Here is a 16,222-nt window from a genome sequence, read left to right as displayed (position 1 = left end):
GCTGTCTTTCTGCACAGGAGTGAATTTCACCCTAACTAAACCTAGAACAGGGTCATATAATATATTGGTCTGGAGTCACAGTAGTAGATTTATGTTATACCAGTGAATAGGGCTGTGTCTCTGGCACTGCTGCCTAACCTCTAGCAGAAGTTGTGTGGTGTGAATAAAGGCCAGAGGCCTGTTGTAAAAATGATGATTTAGGTGGTTGATTGGGACTCTAGAGATCTGGTTGCTTTTTCTGCCTCTATTCTACTTTTCTTTAGAAGGGTAACTCAATCTTACTCTTTAAGCTAGGGATATTTCCTCACCTCACAGGGACGTTTTGGGAATAAGTGCGTTAAGTAGTGCAAAGCATTCAGGGCTCTGGGTCTGAACAGCAGAGAACAGAATAGAATGGAAAAGTATCATTGTTCATGCAGTGTTGCGATGGTTTGTAGGAGAAGAAGCCAGAGCCTCATGCTGAAGAGCTGAGATGAAAAAGAATAATGAAGAGCTGCTTTGTATGCAGAGCATTGTCAGGGCTGTGCCTGGAGTGAAGCAGGGCTCTTGCCAAAAAAATGAATGTGGGGGCAGTACCTGGTCAGGGACTGAAGCAGTGTATTATACCATACAACCCCGAGGCACAAGAAGGTTACATTAGGCAACCTTTGCTTTGCTGTTTCATGATACCTGAGAGCTTTGCTTTTCAGCCTTTGATTGTTTAGTTTTAAACAACATAGTTTTTAGCATGGAACTGATGATACAGATCTTACAGTGCACCTGGAGCTTTACAGGAAAGTGTGCAGATAAGGTCTCAACCCCTTAAATCTTATAGACTGGGGCCTTTTTCTTCTCTCACAGACCTCATTAGATTAAGTAATTTAAGGAATTCTGGTTTTACAGCAGTGACCCATAATTCAGCACTGGTTTAAACATAAATCTGCAATATTCTTCCATGCAGTTTCAAACTGCAAAAATGCTTTTTTTTTTTTTTTTTTTTTTTTTTTTTTTGTTGTTGCTATGCCTGCCTTCATCCTGTACCACCCAGTCTCACCCAGCAGGGATTCTTTGGCCTTTTTTACTGACTGGCACCCACCAAATTAGCGAGCAGAAACAGGATTACTAGTCCTACACGTCTTTGTAAACTCTACAACACCACTGCTCTGCATCCCAGTAGTGAAACAAAGTAAATTCCCTCCTGGGTCCTTGGGCAAAGATCAGTGAATTAACTTCAGGCACAGAAAAACCCCCACCTTCTCTTTAAGGAAGATTTCATATTATCTAAAACCTCTATACTTTTAGACACTCTCTGGGCGTCCGAATTATTTGTACTTTTAAAACATTTCCTTTCCAGAATATCCAGCCTGCTGTAAAGAAAACATGATTCAGTCCCAGCAACATTATTTATGAGCACATCATCAGCTTCACACAGGAATACTTAATAAACCCACAAGCACTTCAGAAGGGCTAAGCCCTGCTCGCTGCTCAGCAGTGTACAGACAAGCCTGTAGCAGACTAGATCACAAATGGGGGCTGCACTGGGGAATGGACCTGGTGGCCTCTAGAACCGGACATCATGCTGGAACTTTTCCATCCAGCACTTTAGAAAACAGCAGGAATCAATGCTTTCACGCTAGGAATCAATTAAAGAAACCCAAATTATTACCATTTGAATAAACAATTATTCCTTTTTCAGCCTCACAGAAGCCTGTTACGATGAGTTAAAAGCCAGAACTAATTAAATGTTCTGATCGCACAAATCATATCAGAAGTGTTTCATCTGGTTTAATTAATTCTTGCCAGAAATTGCTTCTACTTTTAACACATGCTGAAAGATGTTTTTAAAATTAATTTTATTAACAGTTTCCATTTATATCTGTTTCCAGTACTGCTGGGATTCTCCCTTTCTGCTGATGAAGTGGGAGTGTTTACAGAAGCCTTACTGCCAGGGAGTTTTTTAACCCTAGAGAAAGACAGCATGGCAAATACCTGGAAAAGGTCAGGAAAAGGGACATTCACACCTGTATCTAAGAGGCAAAAGGAGACAAATAAGACACTTGCTCTTCAGTCCACCCTCCTGGTTAACTCTTAAATTGCTGGTGACAAATGCTCTGATGAGAATGCAGTGGTTATCACTAGGAAGAGAACAAGGCTGCTCTATCAACACTGTGCAATTTTCAGTAGCCTTTTTCTCCCAGCATATGAAATGTGGACAGGTTATGTTGGCCATTGCTAGCCAGTTCAGCCTCAGAGCATTTCTTTGTTAAGCAGAACCGGCCTGATTTCCTGAACCAGCAAATATTTGCACCTGGGGTTTGGTCTCAAGGTGTTCAGGTCTAAGCATAGGGTCTGCAGCCCTATAAACACATCCCTGAGTCAGGAGAGTGCTTCTGAGGAACATGAGCATGCTCTTGTCCACTGTAGGACAGCTTACATCTTTTGGCTTTTGGTAGATGTTAATGGAAAAGGCTCTTCCTTGTGAGGTATTTTTAAAAAAAAAAAAAGCCTATAGGAACGTTCCTGTATTCAGAGTCTGGTGTCTGTGTCTCTGAGGTTTGAGGTTTGGATTGGAGACAGTTCTGTGATGCACCTCTTGATCTCACACTACTGTAGTACTAGTAGTACATCCCTGTGTCCACACAAGGATGGAATCAGCCCAGTGTTTACCTTTGTAGTGTTCAATTTATGTATTTATTTCACAACAGATAATGCATTTATTGCTCAGGCAAAACTTCAAATCAGGGGGTTGCAAGTGATCACAGAACAAGTCCTCATATGCTGCAGATGTGCAGTGATTGTAGTACTAGGATTTGCCCTTCAGTTGTAGTTGCAGGACAGCACTGTGCAAAGTGGCTACAGAAATTCTTACCAACAGGAGGACAGAGGCTTGCTCTAAGGACTGCTGCTTTGGGTGTTAAGACCAGAAAAAATATGAGAATAGTATTATTTTCCATCTGACTTTCATGAGGACAAGTGACAGGCTTTAAAGTTTAAAATAGCACTATTAAAGCAGTATAAAAATGTACATATTCAAGATATGTCAGTAAGATGGGACATTGTCACAGAATAATGGGTGCTAGCAGCTCGGCATTCAAAGTAGGATAAAAAAGAGGAAGACGCTAATGTAATTCTCAGTCTGCTAGGGAGCAGAGAATGAAAAATAAATAGAGAAGAGGGACAGTGCAACACTTCTGAGCATACCCCTGCCGTGATAGGAAGTGTTTGAGCAGGGTTCTCTGTGGCCCTGCATTTCAGAGCAGTGTTGGTGCCGTAGCACAGCTGACACTCTCTGCCGCCCTATCCCCGCCAAAAAAACACTTAACTGGGACAGAAGCAAAGCTGTCTGCTAGGCTCTTATGCCTTTCCATCTCAGCAAATGTGGTAAGCCATAGGCCTTTTGAAAAGCAGGGCCTGAGAAACCTTCCCCATGCCCTCGCTGGGGTTGGCTGTACTGCCAGGGACCGTGCAGGTCAGCTGGGAGAGCTGGAGCACTCGGCTGCTTTGTGGCTGTGACACAAGGAAACTGCTGAGCTTTGACATGAGGAAGGCCTCGTCTCTCTGGGAGGTGGCTTGCCTCTTTCCCTGCCTCCTCTGTTCATGTATGCGGTTCACTACTCTGTCCCCTATCGGTGTTGCGTTTGTAAATGGTGGTAACACCAGTGCCTGGAACTCTCCCTCCCCCAGGGAATTACCAGAAGTGCACAGAGGTGCTGTAGGATGTTCTGTGGGCTCGCTGCTCGGGGGTGGAGGAGCATTCCCACGGCAGTCTTTGAGGACAGGGGCTGTGAATTGAGTGGATGCAAGTCCTGAGGAGGACAGGTCTCCTGGGAAATGTTGCTGTTGGTGCTCCCCCTGTCCTTAGTCCCTGTGGATTCCCTACGGACCAGACTCGCCTTGCACAAAAGAAGGCTCAGACTCTGTCCTGTCTGTGGTCATGTGCCCTGTTCCCCAAATGTTTGCGCTCTGCCTTTGAGATAGCACAGGCTCTGTGTGCTATGGCCATATTGGGGCATCACTCCAACAGCACAGTTAAGGTGGTGTTTGCTCATTCCTTAACTCTTTATTTGCTGGTTTCCAAGGGAATAGCTAGGGCTGACGTTCTAGAAAGGCACTACGTGCTTCTGGCAACCTTCATGTATTTCTTTGTCAGCAAACTTCATACTTTTGAAAATTTGTTGGAGCAATAAAACTTGTTGAGCACTCGCATTGATGGCATCAATTCACAAGTCAGCAATTCTGTGGCACCGAAGATGCTACTGGAGTGAAGTATGACCAAGTGCTCCTTCACAGCCTGGGCACTTTTCCACGATTAATGGGTGACAGAGGCAGTACTTTGCTAAGAATATTCTGTTAAAAAAGGCAGTGCGAGGAATTCTAGAGCAACGCCTGCCTGGACTGGGGCAGGCAGTCACACCTTCACCTTGCATGGACTCTGGGACGGATGCCCATGAGCCAGCCCAGTCCACAAGCCTCACCCTTGCATTAGCCAGCAGGCAAGGCCAGTTGGCATGAGCATGGGCCTGACAGGCACGGAAGCATAGCTTCACATCAGTTTTCTTTTTAGTCAGCCTGAAACACAAGAAAAGCAAATGTACCTACAGCTGTAGCTGTGTCCACAAGCTTCTCGCATTTCAGTCTCGGTGGTTTTTATTGCTCTTTTGCTGCTCTCCACAAACACTTTTCCCTACATGCCATTCTTAATCTTACTAAGAAAAATATTCCGTTTTCTGCCTTGTGTCCCTTATTACCAGGTTTACATGGTCCAGGTGAAGTGAGTTAGACTTTTCCAGTGATACGGGGCAAGCTGTAGGTAAAATTGACTCCTGTGTCTCTTTTAAACTCCCTGTGGTTCCAAAGCCAAGCCATCTGCCTTCACCTCTCATCTTGGCCTTGGTCCTTCTCTTAGTCTCCCTCTTACTTCCAGCTGAACCTTATAGGGTTGCATGATGTTTTTCAGTCTTTATGGGTGTGTTTCAAGTTTAAATTTGGGGTTGCTTCATGTAAAAAGCGTTTCACCAAAGCATTCAGACATTTTCACCTTTGTTTTCTTCTTCAATTGAAGCAGTTCAATTGAAGCATTGTTTTGTTTGATTCAAATCTATATTTTCGGGGTGCATAGGGAAGCAGCGCACTTCCTCCTTGCTCTGCTGCCAAATTATTTAATCACTTCAATAGTGATACTTTAGTGAAATACCCCGGTGGTTATTTTGGTTTGGGTTTGTGCTTTTTATTTCATTGCAGATAAATATTTTCCTTTTATGAACAAGATAGTTTCCTCAGTGTCTGGTTTTCATTTTTAGGACATAGTCAGCCAACTAACAATCTTACCGGCCAGCACTGATTCTGCTCAGCTGGAGATGTTTGGCAGTATGTGCTATCACACGGACCCCACATGGCAACACTTTGTACAACAACCAAAAAAAGACGGGAGAAGAGGGCATGTGACAGTAAATCCCATCATCTGAAGAGTCCCCAGAGACCTTCAGAGAACAGAACATTCCTTATGCATGTTACACAAAAGCCCAAAAGGTGATGAGTGACACTTCCCACTTTCATTTCTTTGGGAAGATTTGGTGTCATCACTTGTGTCTCTACTTTGCCACTAGTGTGTGACTATTTCCCCACAGAAAGCAAAGCGCTAGCTCACTCTTTGCTATTCTCTGTCTCTTAATGATCAGTTATTTTTAATTGGAACCTCTTGTATGGTGCCTAATCTTAAGAGGTCCCCATCAAGATCAGGGCTCCAACAAGATGGGAGCAGTACCAACACATATGTGGCGACAATAGAAACTTTTTTTTGTCCCAAAGGGGATGATCCTATTTAGAGAGGGGCAGAAAAAGAAATGGAGGTAAGGATGATTGGAAGAATTTGCAGACCATGGGTAAATCTGGGAAAAGTATGACTGTCTCCTGACTTCTAGTCTGGTTCCCTGTCTGCTGGCACACACTGCTGCTCATTTACAAATAAAAGTGTCATTGTATGTGCAGAATTGCATTTAAGGATAAATAAAATAGGCTGGTATTGCTACAAAGAACTTTGTCAGCTAAATAAGATGCAGCCAAGGATGATGCTAAGAGGTAGAGTGAAAATAACAGTTCTCATGACACAGTTTTCCATCTGTTTGTTTTTATGTATATAACTTGTTATTCCATCTTTAATGTCTGTTTTCAAGTAAGGTCTGAGTGCTATAGTGAAATGCTGACCAAAGGACACCTCGTTAACAAAGCTTTAATGAAAATTGATAGCAAAATGGAAGAGTCATTTAAGGGAAATTTCTGAGTTTCTTGAAATTCTTTACTGAGAATCATTTGTTTTCTCATGTCAAGAGGTTTTGATAAAGATTTGATTCAGAATTCAGTGCAAGAAGATCTTTGCTTGAGGACAATGAAAGACATGGAATTAATTGTTTATGTTGACTTTATTGGTTGAAGTGGCAAAAATCTTAGGAACTCTCAAAGCAGAAAACTAGACCCCTGAATGTGAGCAACAATACAAAGTTCTGTGCCTTCATAACCTCAAAAACCATCCACAGATTAATTAGTCTTTGCAGATCGGGGATTTCTTACCAGAAAAGACAGTTGGTGGCTCAAAGAAACTGTAAAGCCCAGAGAGCAGAATGCGTAAAGAAAAAGAGTATGAGTAAATCCTCTCTCTAGAAGGGCTTTCCATCCACTCACATAATCCCTCTTGGTTCCAGTCTGGTATGCGTAGCTGTGGAGGGGTGTCAAATGACATCCCTTTTACTGGCTCTTGGCCCTGATGGAATGTTTCTTCGCACATCTCGTAAAGTAAGGGCAGGAAATGCTGCCTGAGACTTCTACATTTTGCCGTTAATTAAAAAATAAAATTAAGAATTTGAGAGGCAAGAGCATGACCAATAAGAAATGCTCTTTTCATCATGGATTAGATAAAAAAAGATTCCATCTTTACGTTTTAGTTTTGCTACCCTTTCTAAAGACTGACTTGCTTTAGATAATCAAAGCTGGCTTTGAACTAAGACACAGAAAAAAATCTTTTTTTTTCTCTTTAAAAATAGCCCTATAGATATATATACATATCACAGCCTTTCATTCCTTTCATAGACAGTTTCATTTTCTGTGAGAATGTGAAAGTTCTGAGTAATCCAGAGCTCACACAGGCACCACAACAAACACAGGGAATGAGGACCAGCCACACTACTGCAATTAACACCAGTGTTTAATTAGCAGACAGCTGCATTGGGCAAGGGCCTTTTGATTTTCTCTCTTCATTGGGCTTTTGATGAGAGATTTACCTACAGTTGTTAACTTCTAGTTGTTAACTTCTAGATGTGCACACATCCATACACATACACACATACACAAGGAAAATCTGTGGAAGCCATGTCAGGCAAGTGATCTGATTTATGCTTTAGGTAAATATTTTTGGAAGTAGTTCCCTTTGACTGTCTTCCATGAAAAAATCTGTTAAGTTACATTTTTGATTGTTGGGGAGGGTAAGCTATGAACTAGTGCATGCTTTGGTGCTTTTAGGAATCCCTTTTTGATTTGTTGGTTTACTTTATTTAGCAACAAAAACCTGATGTGTGACGAAGGCAAATGGGTACAAAAGTCTGCCCTGGGAAAGGCTGGCATCAGGGCAAGACACAAACATTTACCCCAGTCAGCTTAGACACTTCTGTGTTTCGTTGGTGAAAGAAGTGTAATAGCCTCATGCTGTTCCCTGTTGTTAAGGCAGGAAAATGTCCAAACATCCAGCTAATCCTTCTCCTTGGCCATCATTGGTAATGAGAAAGATGTTGTTTGAGGTCATGGTACCAGAAGGAAATTGTTGAGGAACTAAGAAATGAAGAGAAAACATGGCAGGGAAGATAAATTCTCACTGCCCTGGGCTTGGACGAAACCTTGGTCAACTCTGCTTTAGGCCTACTACCAAGATTTGGATTCCACTTGCAGCAAGCTGAAGTGAACAGTATTTATTTAAAGAAAAACAGCAGAGCTGTCATTGAGCCTGTTGGTGATGACAGTGTTTATAACATAGCAAATGAGAGCTTGGGGATTACTGGAAGAGTTAAGAACCCTGTAGTACCAGTGCAAGCCCAAACCCTTATCACTGCTATGCTGAAGCACCTTTATAACACAAGTGCATTTTGTTTGATATGAGTGCCCAGTTTAGTATAATTTTTTATTTACCTAGTTTGTCGCTTTATACCCTCTCAGACTTTATATTTGAGCCTGGTTAGATGATATTCCTGTGAAAGCAGGTGCTCAGCCTGACCAATTTTGGCTAAGAAACTGGAAAACATACAAATAATTTATTCTAGCTGGTGGTCTTCATTTGGCATTTCTAAAACAGAATCTACTTGAAAAATATCAGACTCTGGGACAAAGGCCTGACAGAGGTGTTTATACAAACTCTATTATAATTGAATTCAGTTTCTTCTGATTTTGAGAGTATTCATTCTCACAACATCCCTAAATATACAGTACCGTCCAATACTGCTCCAATTTTATAGACAAGGAATTAGAGACAGAGACAAGATTTTTCTAGATGTGCACCTGGGAATTTAAACGTTTATGAAAAGTGCTTTCCGTGCAACCTACCTCCATTTTTAGCTGCCTGAATACTGCTGGAAGACTGGCCCTATGTGATCTGGCCACCATCTGTGATTGTGCAGGTAATCAACCACTTGTCTTTCAAATCTTAGATTAGTGCCTACTTGCTAGAACACCTTTTTGTGTCCATCTGGGCCAGATAACATGTTTTTCTTCTACTGCAGCTCCTGGCAGAATTCCCTATTCACCACAAGCTTTTTTAAGTCCCTCAGAATGTTAGCCTGAGGAAAAGGATAGCACAGTGGGAATAATCTATCTCCTTGCCTGCCCTGAGAATGACTTTGCCTTCCTGCAGATTGGTTTGAGAGCAATGCTAGAATTGCAGTAGCTTCAGTAAAGCTCAAAGGAGGGGAGAACTGGGCCTCTTTTTTTCCTTCTTTCTAGATGTCACACTGACCTTTGGGATTGAAGTGTTAATGGTAAGGTTATGGCTACCCTGGTAGCCACATGACTAATTTCCAAGATCTGTGCAGCCAAAATCTGCTCACATAGGCTACTCCTTGAGGCAGCAGACTCAGATTTTCTGTGTGTATTCGTAAGGGTAACATGCTGAAGTGAAGGGTTTCCTATTACCAAGCCAAGCTGTGGTACAGTTGGGGCAGCCAAAAAGAACAAGTTGCTGCTATCAGGATTTCTTGACTAATATGGATTAGTGATCTCGTCCAACATACAGCTGTTATTTTAAAATGTGCTCTAGGCCTGCTTACTCCTGATTTTTATTCATATTCTCATTTATCCCAGTCTCATAGTTTCCTGGTGTGTGTAGGCTGGCTGTACACAGAGGAGTAGGTGATGCTGAAGAGGATGTGCTCATGACCCTGTTTAGGGCTGCCCTGGCATCATTCAGTCAAATCCTACCTGGCTGCAGCTGTGGTAACTCTGTGCTTGAGCCTGGTGTTTACCTGAATTAGGAGAAAATGCTGTCTGTGCCTTACTTGCACTGACCTGGCTTTGAGACAAGCAGTGCCCAGCCACCTGAACCAGGCAACCTTGGACCTTGGGTTTAACCAGTGTCAAAACCCTCCCTCCACCGACTGCAGCACAAACTGGTTGTCTGAGCAATGCTAAACTCAGATGTACATATTTTAGTTTTATAGTTTGGGCATCATTGCAGTCAAAATGCATTGATTCTAAGTGGGGCATTTGGGAATTTTCCACTACTGTATTTATTCCCCCAATACTATATTATTTTTGCAGTGTTGTATATGCCAAAACCGCACACATATTGCCATGAAACAATTGTCCTGGTTTATACAGGCAGACTTGGCAATAGTCTTCCTCAATGAACAGTTAGAGTGCTGAAGATTCAGTGTCATTTCCGCTTCAAGCAAGAGGCTAAATTTCTTTCAGCTGGATTCCTGGTTTTAAAATTAAAAGGAGTAGAAGGCATGTATGAAGTGCAGGGTGTATATGAAGTACCTGTAAAGTCTAGAAGGAAATGAGTGAGATGAAGAAAAAAAAGAGGCTATTTGAAATGCAAGCTAGTAATTTGGCTTCTGAACCCATGTGAAATTATAAATAATGTTTACTGTTGCCAGTTGGTAAATACAGAGATGTGTGGTTTTTACTTGCATGCAAAGCTATTGGTTGTGGGTGAAGTACTTAGACAAAAACATTCAATCCTCAGTGTGGGTATTCCACCAAAAATAAACCCAAACAAACACTTATTATAAAAACATTTTTTTTTCTGTGGAGACAAACATTCAGTTGCTGCTGCTATTCATGAGCTCTAGAATTGTTGAAGCCTCCTCTTTAACTTGCCTGAAACAATATTCCTTCATTTTAGAAAGTTGCACAAATGTCTTTGAAGCTGAAGAACCAGTGTTTCTACCATTTTCATGAAAATAGAGTATATGGTATACACTTACATTTTATTTTCATGAAAATAGAGTATATGGATCACTGACAACTATTACTTGCTAAGTTCTTGCAAACCAAAAACTGCTTCATAGACAAGAGCAAGAGCCAAAGGTAAAGGTAAGACAACTTTTCTTAAACTTAAGAAAATTAAAGTGAGCTTAAACATTAGTCAGAGAAAAATGTTTTGCTTTTGCAGTGATTATCAAACGTTAGTAAAGGCTTATTTTTCCTCCTTTTTTCCAGAGAGCTTCACAAAGAGATTTTTTAAATTGTATTCCATTATGAAAGTAACTGCTACTTGGTTATCAAAATGGTGATAGACATTTTTATTCCAGAAGGCCAGACACTATCACTACTTGAAATTCTCCAAATTGTTTCCACTGTGAGCAGTCTTGATGTGAGTCACATCTGCCTAAAAGTGAATACTAGTTGCTTCTACTTTACATCAGCATCAAATTTCACCTACAATTTCAAATTTTTAAAATTATCTTAAATCCCAGGATTTGGATGGTTTTTCATAAGTGACTTTAAATCCAGAAGTACCTAATAGGAAGTACTGAAATAAAAGCATTCAGCTTTAGTGGTTTCTGGTGGAAAGAGAGACACTTTTTTTTTTTTCCAGAGATAAATATCTCATGAACTAAAAGAAAGTCTATACAGAGAATTTTTCCATGTATGAGCAGCAAGAGGTGTTTTCAAATGAAAGATGTGGCTCTTCCAGGGAGGCAGCATGAATAGGGCAAGCTCTTAAACGTTTAAATCAGTAGTTCATTCACTGTAAAACTAAAAGGTTAAGTTTGAGAGTACAGTGCCCAAATAAAATAGTGCCCTCAAAGTGTAAGTATGCTTAGTGAGTGAAATAATGTTGCAGTGCAACTGCAGCTGCTATGATGGTGTCTAGCTAAGGCACCTTAGATAGATCTCTGTTCTGCCCTCAAAGTTTAGCACTGGCATAAGTGAAGATACAGAAAGCGTGGTGAATGCAGACAGTAGGGTGAAATCCTTGTGAAAGAAATGCTGAAGAGCATCATCATCCCACAGGTGTACAACTCTGGTTGTTGGGGCGCTTTCCACGACTGCAACGACAGAGTGTGCAATCTAAACATTCATTTCAGTTGTAAAAATTAAATAGACCATTCCATTGAAAACTTCAGATGACTGTGGTAAGAAACAATGTAGGCTTCAGGATAGCTATTAAAGTAAAATTTGCTTGAACAAAACTGCAGAGAGCAAAGGTGCTATGGGAAAAAAAAAAAAAAGCACCAGTTCATGATACTGCCCATTGAAAGCCACGGAAAAGGACCTAGTCCTTAGTGTTTCCCTATTACACTCCACCCATCAAAGTGAGGACTTAATTTACAGCACTCCTAGCACCCCCCAGTTCTCAGTCCTAAATGGGAAGAGAGCATTATCCTTATTTCTAGATAAGGGAACTGGTTTATCAGCTTGCCCTCAGCGTGAAGCAGAGACTGGAAGAAAACTTGGCTAGGACGCAAGTACCTCAAGTGAGGGCAGACATTTGAAACCGGCTGTCTCAAAATGTGCTCTCCTGTTGTGAGGGGCTGGTAATCAGAAGGAACAGTTTTAAGCCACAGCTGAGTTTCCAGTCTGCAAGCACCAAAAAGTCTCTTGCATTATCCATAACAAAGTGGGGGAGAAGACACCACTTTTCAGAGCTTCCCCCACATTCTAAAACCTGACAAGTATTCAAAGATGGAAAGAATGTCATTAGAGCCCTTGTATTAAAAATTATTTATTCAGTGATCTGTACATGGGGTGAAGCAGGGCCTCATACAGACCTTCAAAAAAAAAATCAAGTAAAAACATAAATACATATTTTCTTACAAAAATGAGATTTACAAAATATACATACTGCACTTGTCTGACACGCTCGTTTTTTTTTTTTTTTCCTTCCACGTGCACATTATAAAAGACAAACCAAACCCTGCAAGTCTGACATCAGATCTACTGAAGGATTTGGTTGACGGGCCCGTTCCTCATGCTCAGACTACTGGTGTGCCCTCAGACAACAGCAGTCTGCCCCCTCACCCTGAACAGGTTTTTTCTTTTTAAAGTTTCATTGCAGACACTTTTCCCCCAAAAAACATGAAGAGCAGCTATAGGGTGGAGACTTGCTAAAAATCCAGAATGTCCAATTTTGTCCTTAGGCAAGAATATACACACACACACACATATACTTATAAAAACAACCCTTCAGTGAATATAAAGGTAAAGTAGTATGCAAAAAATAAAATAGGAACAAGTCAACATAAAAAATTTCAGAATAGAAAAATGTCACATTTCAAAAAGAAAACGATGCATTTGATGATAAATTTTTGAATGCTTTTCCTGCCAAGACGTGATCACTGGAAACTTAACCAGCTGTATTTTAGCCAAAATGAGAAGGCTTCTCACTTGCAGTAACTGCTTGATTTTAAACCCCAAACCCAGCCCCCCCCACCTGCAGCAAGAATCATTGCCATGCAGCTCAGGGAACCTGAGGAGCAGGCAAAGAGTTCATCGTGAACCAAAAATATGGCTCTGTCCCCAGAATCCGGCTGTGTATTGACTTTTTCTGCAGTGAGCTCACTGCAAAGCAGGAGAGAAAACAGGTTCATGGAAAGGAAAGAAAAAAAAAATACTGTCTTTACATTATGTATGTTAATGGCTCTTGTTTTGGCAGGTGCTCTCGGGTAAGCTCTTCTTGCCCTCTAAATCTTGCGTTTCCTTCAGCTTAGAGAAGTGACCCATATTGAACGGTAGGAAAACATCCTGCCTCCTCCTTTTTTCATAAAAGGAATGTTTATTTCTGCGAGCTCCTCACATCCAAGGGTGAACCTCAACGACTTCTTTTTGTTAGTTTGCCCATAAAAACCGATCCCATGCTTATGCTTTTCTACATAGAAAACACTTTTGTTTCCCCCTTTGTCTCCTAGAACAAAGGCAAGAGGGAAAAGCCTTCTGCTGAAAAGCAACAAGTCATTTCTTTTCAGGGTGTGGAACAGCAACCCCCTCCTTCCCCACAGCAGCAAGAACAACAGACCGAGGGCCAAATTTTTTACTTTAGAACATTACAACAGGTATGACTGAGGTAAAAAGGAACTTGTGAGCCGACAGAACAGAAGCATCTCCCCAGCACACGATGGGGCTGTAGCCGGCTGTGCAGTACTCACGTAACAGCTCCGCCGGGCTGGAAGGAGCAGGCAGCGAGCTCGGAGTCACCCTGCCCACGCTGCAGTTTGGCCCCGGCAGGTCGGAGAGCATTTTGGCTACTTCACGGCAGGGGTGGCTCAACAGATCTGGCTTCCCCTCCCTCTTGTCCAAAGCAAGGCAGGATGATTTTAGTTGGGTTGGAGTTTCTGTTCCTCAACAGGAGTAGCAGGAGAGAAGTAAGGAGACTTCTGGGTGAAGGACTCTCCTGTCCCAGCGGCGGTCTCTTTTTCAGTCCTCTCCCACTGAGCTGGTCATAAGCACCACTGGACATAGTTTGACTGATCCTTTACGCAAAGATTTTTTTTTAATTTTTTTTTTTTCCCCCAAACCCGTGAGGAAGAAAAAGTTTGGGAAAGCTTCCCTTCCCCCCTCTTCAGGGAACCACTGCCCTACTCCTGTGCTGAGTATCCGTCTCCTCTGCCTCCTCTGCGTGTATGCATGTGTGAGTGTGTGCGTGCCAGAGGGGACGGGGGTCTCATACTGCCGTCTCGCCTTTGCTGCCGGTACTTAGTCTGTGGTAGAAGCGTCGCCAGGACTGAAGGGTTTTGCCAGACCAAATCCAGAAGCCAGTCGTGATCCCAACAATCATGGTCATGAGGTACTTGATCATGAAGACAGTGAAGTCTGGGCTCATAGGGGCAAAGTGGCTGGGACAGGGTACAGCGTACGTTTTGCAGGTCTGGAGGAGCCACGTCTTCTCCCAGGTACCACGGAAGGCCTGCTCGTAGAAGTAACACGCCAGGACAATGGTGGCAGGCACCGTGTAGAGGACACTGAAGACGCCAATGCGCACCATCAGCTTCTCCAGTTTCTCTGTCTTTGTGCCATCGTGCTTCATGATGGTGCGGATGCGAAACAAGGACACGAAGCCAGCCAGCAAGAAGGAAGTGCCAATGAAGAGATACACAAACAAGGGCGCCAGCACAAAGCCCCTCAGCGAGTCCACACTGTAGATACCTACATAACACACCCCACTGAGTACATCCCCATCCACCTGCCCCATGGCCAAGATGGTGATGGTTTTGACAGCAGGCACAGCCCAGGCAGCCAGATGAAAATACTGGGAGTTGGCCTCAATGGCCTCATGGCCCCACTTCATGCCAGCAGCCAGGAACCAGGTGAGGGACAGGATCACCCACCAGATGGAGCTGGCCATGCCAAAGAAGTAAAGGATCATGAAGAGGATGGTGCAGCCTTCTTTCTTGGTGCCTTGGGCCACAGTGCGGTAACCATCCTCAGAGAAGCGCTCTAGACACACCACCCGCTCCTCCAGCAAGAAGCCCGCTGCGTAGGCCACTGCCACCATGAAGTAGCAGCCCGAGAGGAAGATGATGGGCCTCTCCGGGTAGCTGAAACGACGCATGTCTACCAGATAGGTGAGCACGGTGAAGAGGGTGGAGGCACAGCAAAGCACGGACCACACACCCACCCACAGCCGGGCAAATCGCACCTCTGCCTCCTTGAAGTACATGAGCCCATTGGGCCGGGCTGGCTCGCAGGGGGCTCCACAGTCCCGCTCCCCCAGGAATCGGTAGCCCAAGTAAGAGGGCACTTTGAGCTGCCGGGGGCAAGAGAACGAGAAGCCAGAGGGCGGCTGCGGTGGGGTAAGAAAGTCAGGGAGGTAGCCAGCCGTGGGGTGGGCAGTCACCCCCCGACCCGCCGCGCCACCAGGTCCTGGTGGAGCGTCCGACGTGTTCTGCCCCACGCAGATCTCACCCGCACCGTGAACAGGGAAGTTCTCGCAGCGGAGCCGCTCTGGCCACTGGAATCCGAACTTGTTCATGAGGGCCTCGCAGCCCTGACGGGCGCGCTCGCAGAGGGAGCGGCACGGCGGGATGGCCTGCTCCAGCACGGTGCACACGGGCGCGTACATGGAGCACAGGAAGAACTTCAGCTCGGGCGAGCACTGCACCTTGACCAGCGGGTAGAACTGGTGCACCTCCAGCCCTGCGTCCTCCTGGTTGGTGTGGCCCAGCAGGTTGGGCAGGATGGTCTGGTTGTAGGCGATATCCGTGCAGAGCGGGATGGAGATGGGCTGGCAGAAACCGTGGTCCGGCACGGAGATGCCCTTCTCACCGTGGTATTGCTGTGCCGTGGCACCCGCGGGGGTCCCCAGCAGGGCGGCCAGCAGCGCGGCCAGCCCCAGCAAGGGCCAGCCGGCGGCGGCCGCTCCGCCGCATTCTCCTCCAGCCCGCATCGCCGAGGCGGCCGGGGGAGCCTCGGGGAGTCTTTCAGAGCCGGCCTGCGCGACGCCCCAGGGGCATCAGCGACCAGAGGGCGGCGGCGGGGCCCCTTCGGTGGGGCAGGAGCGCGGCGACGGGAGGAACGCGGCTCCGCGCCGGACCCCCACGATTTTCTTCCTCGGCTCCGACGCGGCGGCGCTCACAGAGCGGCGGCGGCGCTTCTCTCGGCGAAAGTTTCCGGAGCTGCTCCACCCGGAGAAGGCGGCGGCGGCGGCGAAACGGGAGACGCGCTCGTAGCCCGGCGGCGGCTCTGGCCAGCTCCGATCAGGGTCCCAGGGCGGCGGCGAGGCGGAGGCGCTGCTCCCTGCACGACTGCACGGCCCCGGGGATTT

At 44.6% G+C, this 16,222-nt stretch overlaps 1 protein-coding gene across 1 annotated transcript; it reads right to left on the bottom strand.

Moving 5' to 3' along the window:
• Nucleotides 1–13,739: 13,739 nt before the first annotated feature.
• Nucleotides 13,740–15,844, bottom strand: FZD7 (frizzled class receptor 7). The gene has a single exon (XM_062498106.1). The coding sequence runs from the start codon at nucleotides 15,842–15,844 to the stop codon at nucleotides 14,123–14,125; it is 1,722 nt and encodes a 573-aa protein (XP_062354090.1). The 3' UTR covers nucleotides 13,740–14,122.
• Nucleotides 15,845–16,222: the final 378 nt, after the last annotated feature.

This window comes from Cinclus cinclus, chromosome 9 (genome assembly GCF_963662255.1).
Source record: "Cinclus cinclus chromosome 9, bCinCin1.1, whole genome shotgun sequence".
In the NCBI taxonomy this organism is placed as follows: domain Eukaryota; kingdom Metazoa; phylum Chordata; class Aves; order Passeriformes; family Cinclidae; genus Cinclus; species Cinclus cinclus.
Note: the sequence above shows the minus strand (reverse complement) of the source record. Positions and strands in the feature narration are given on the sequence as shown.

Bases quoted from the DNA above. Each gene is read 5' to 3' on its own strand.
- FZD7 (XM_062498106.1), bottom strand. From the start codon at position 15,844: ATGCGGGCTGGAGGAGAATGCGGCGGAGCGGCCGCCGCCGGCTGGCCC.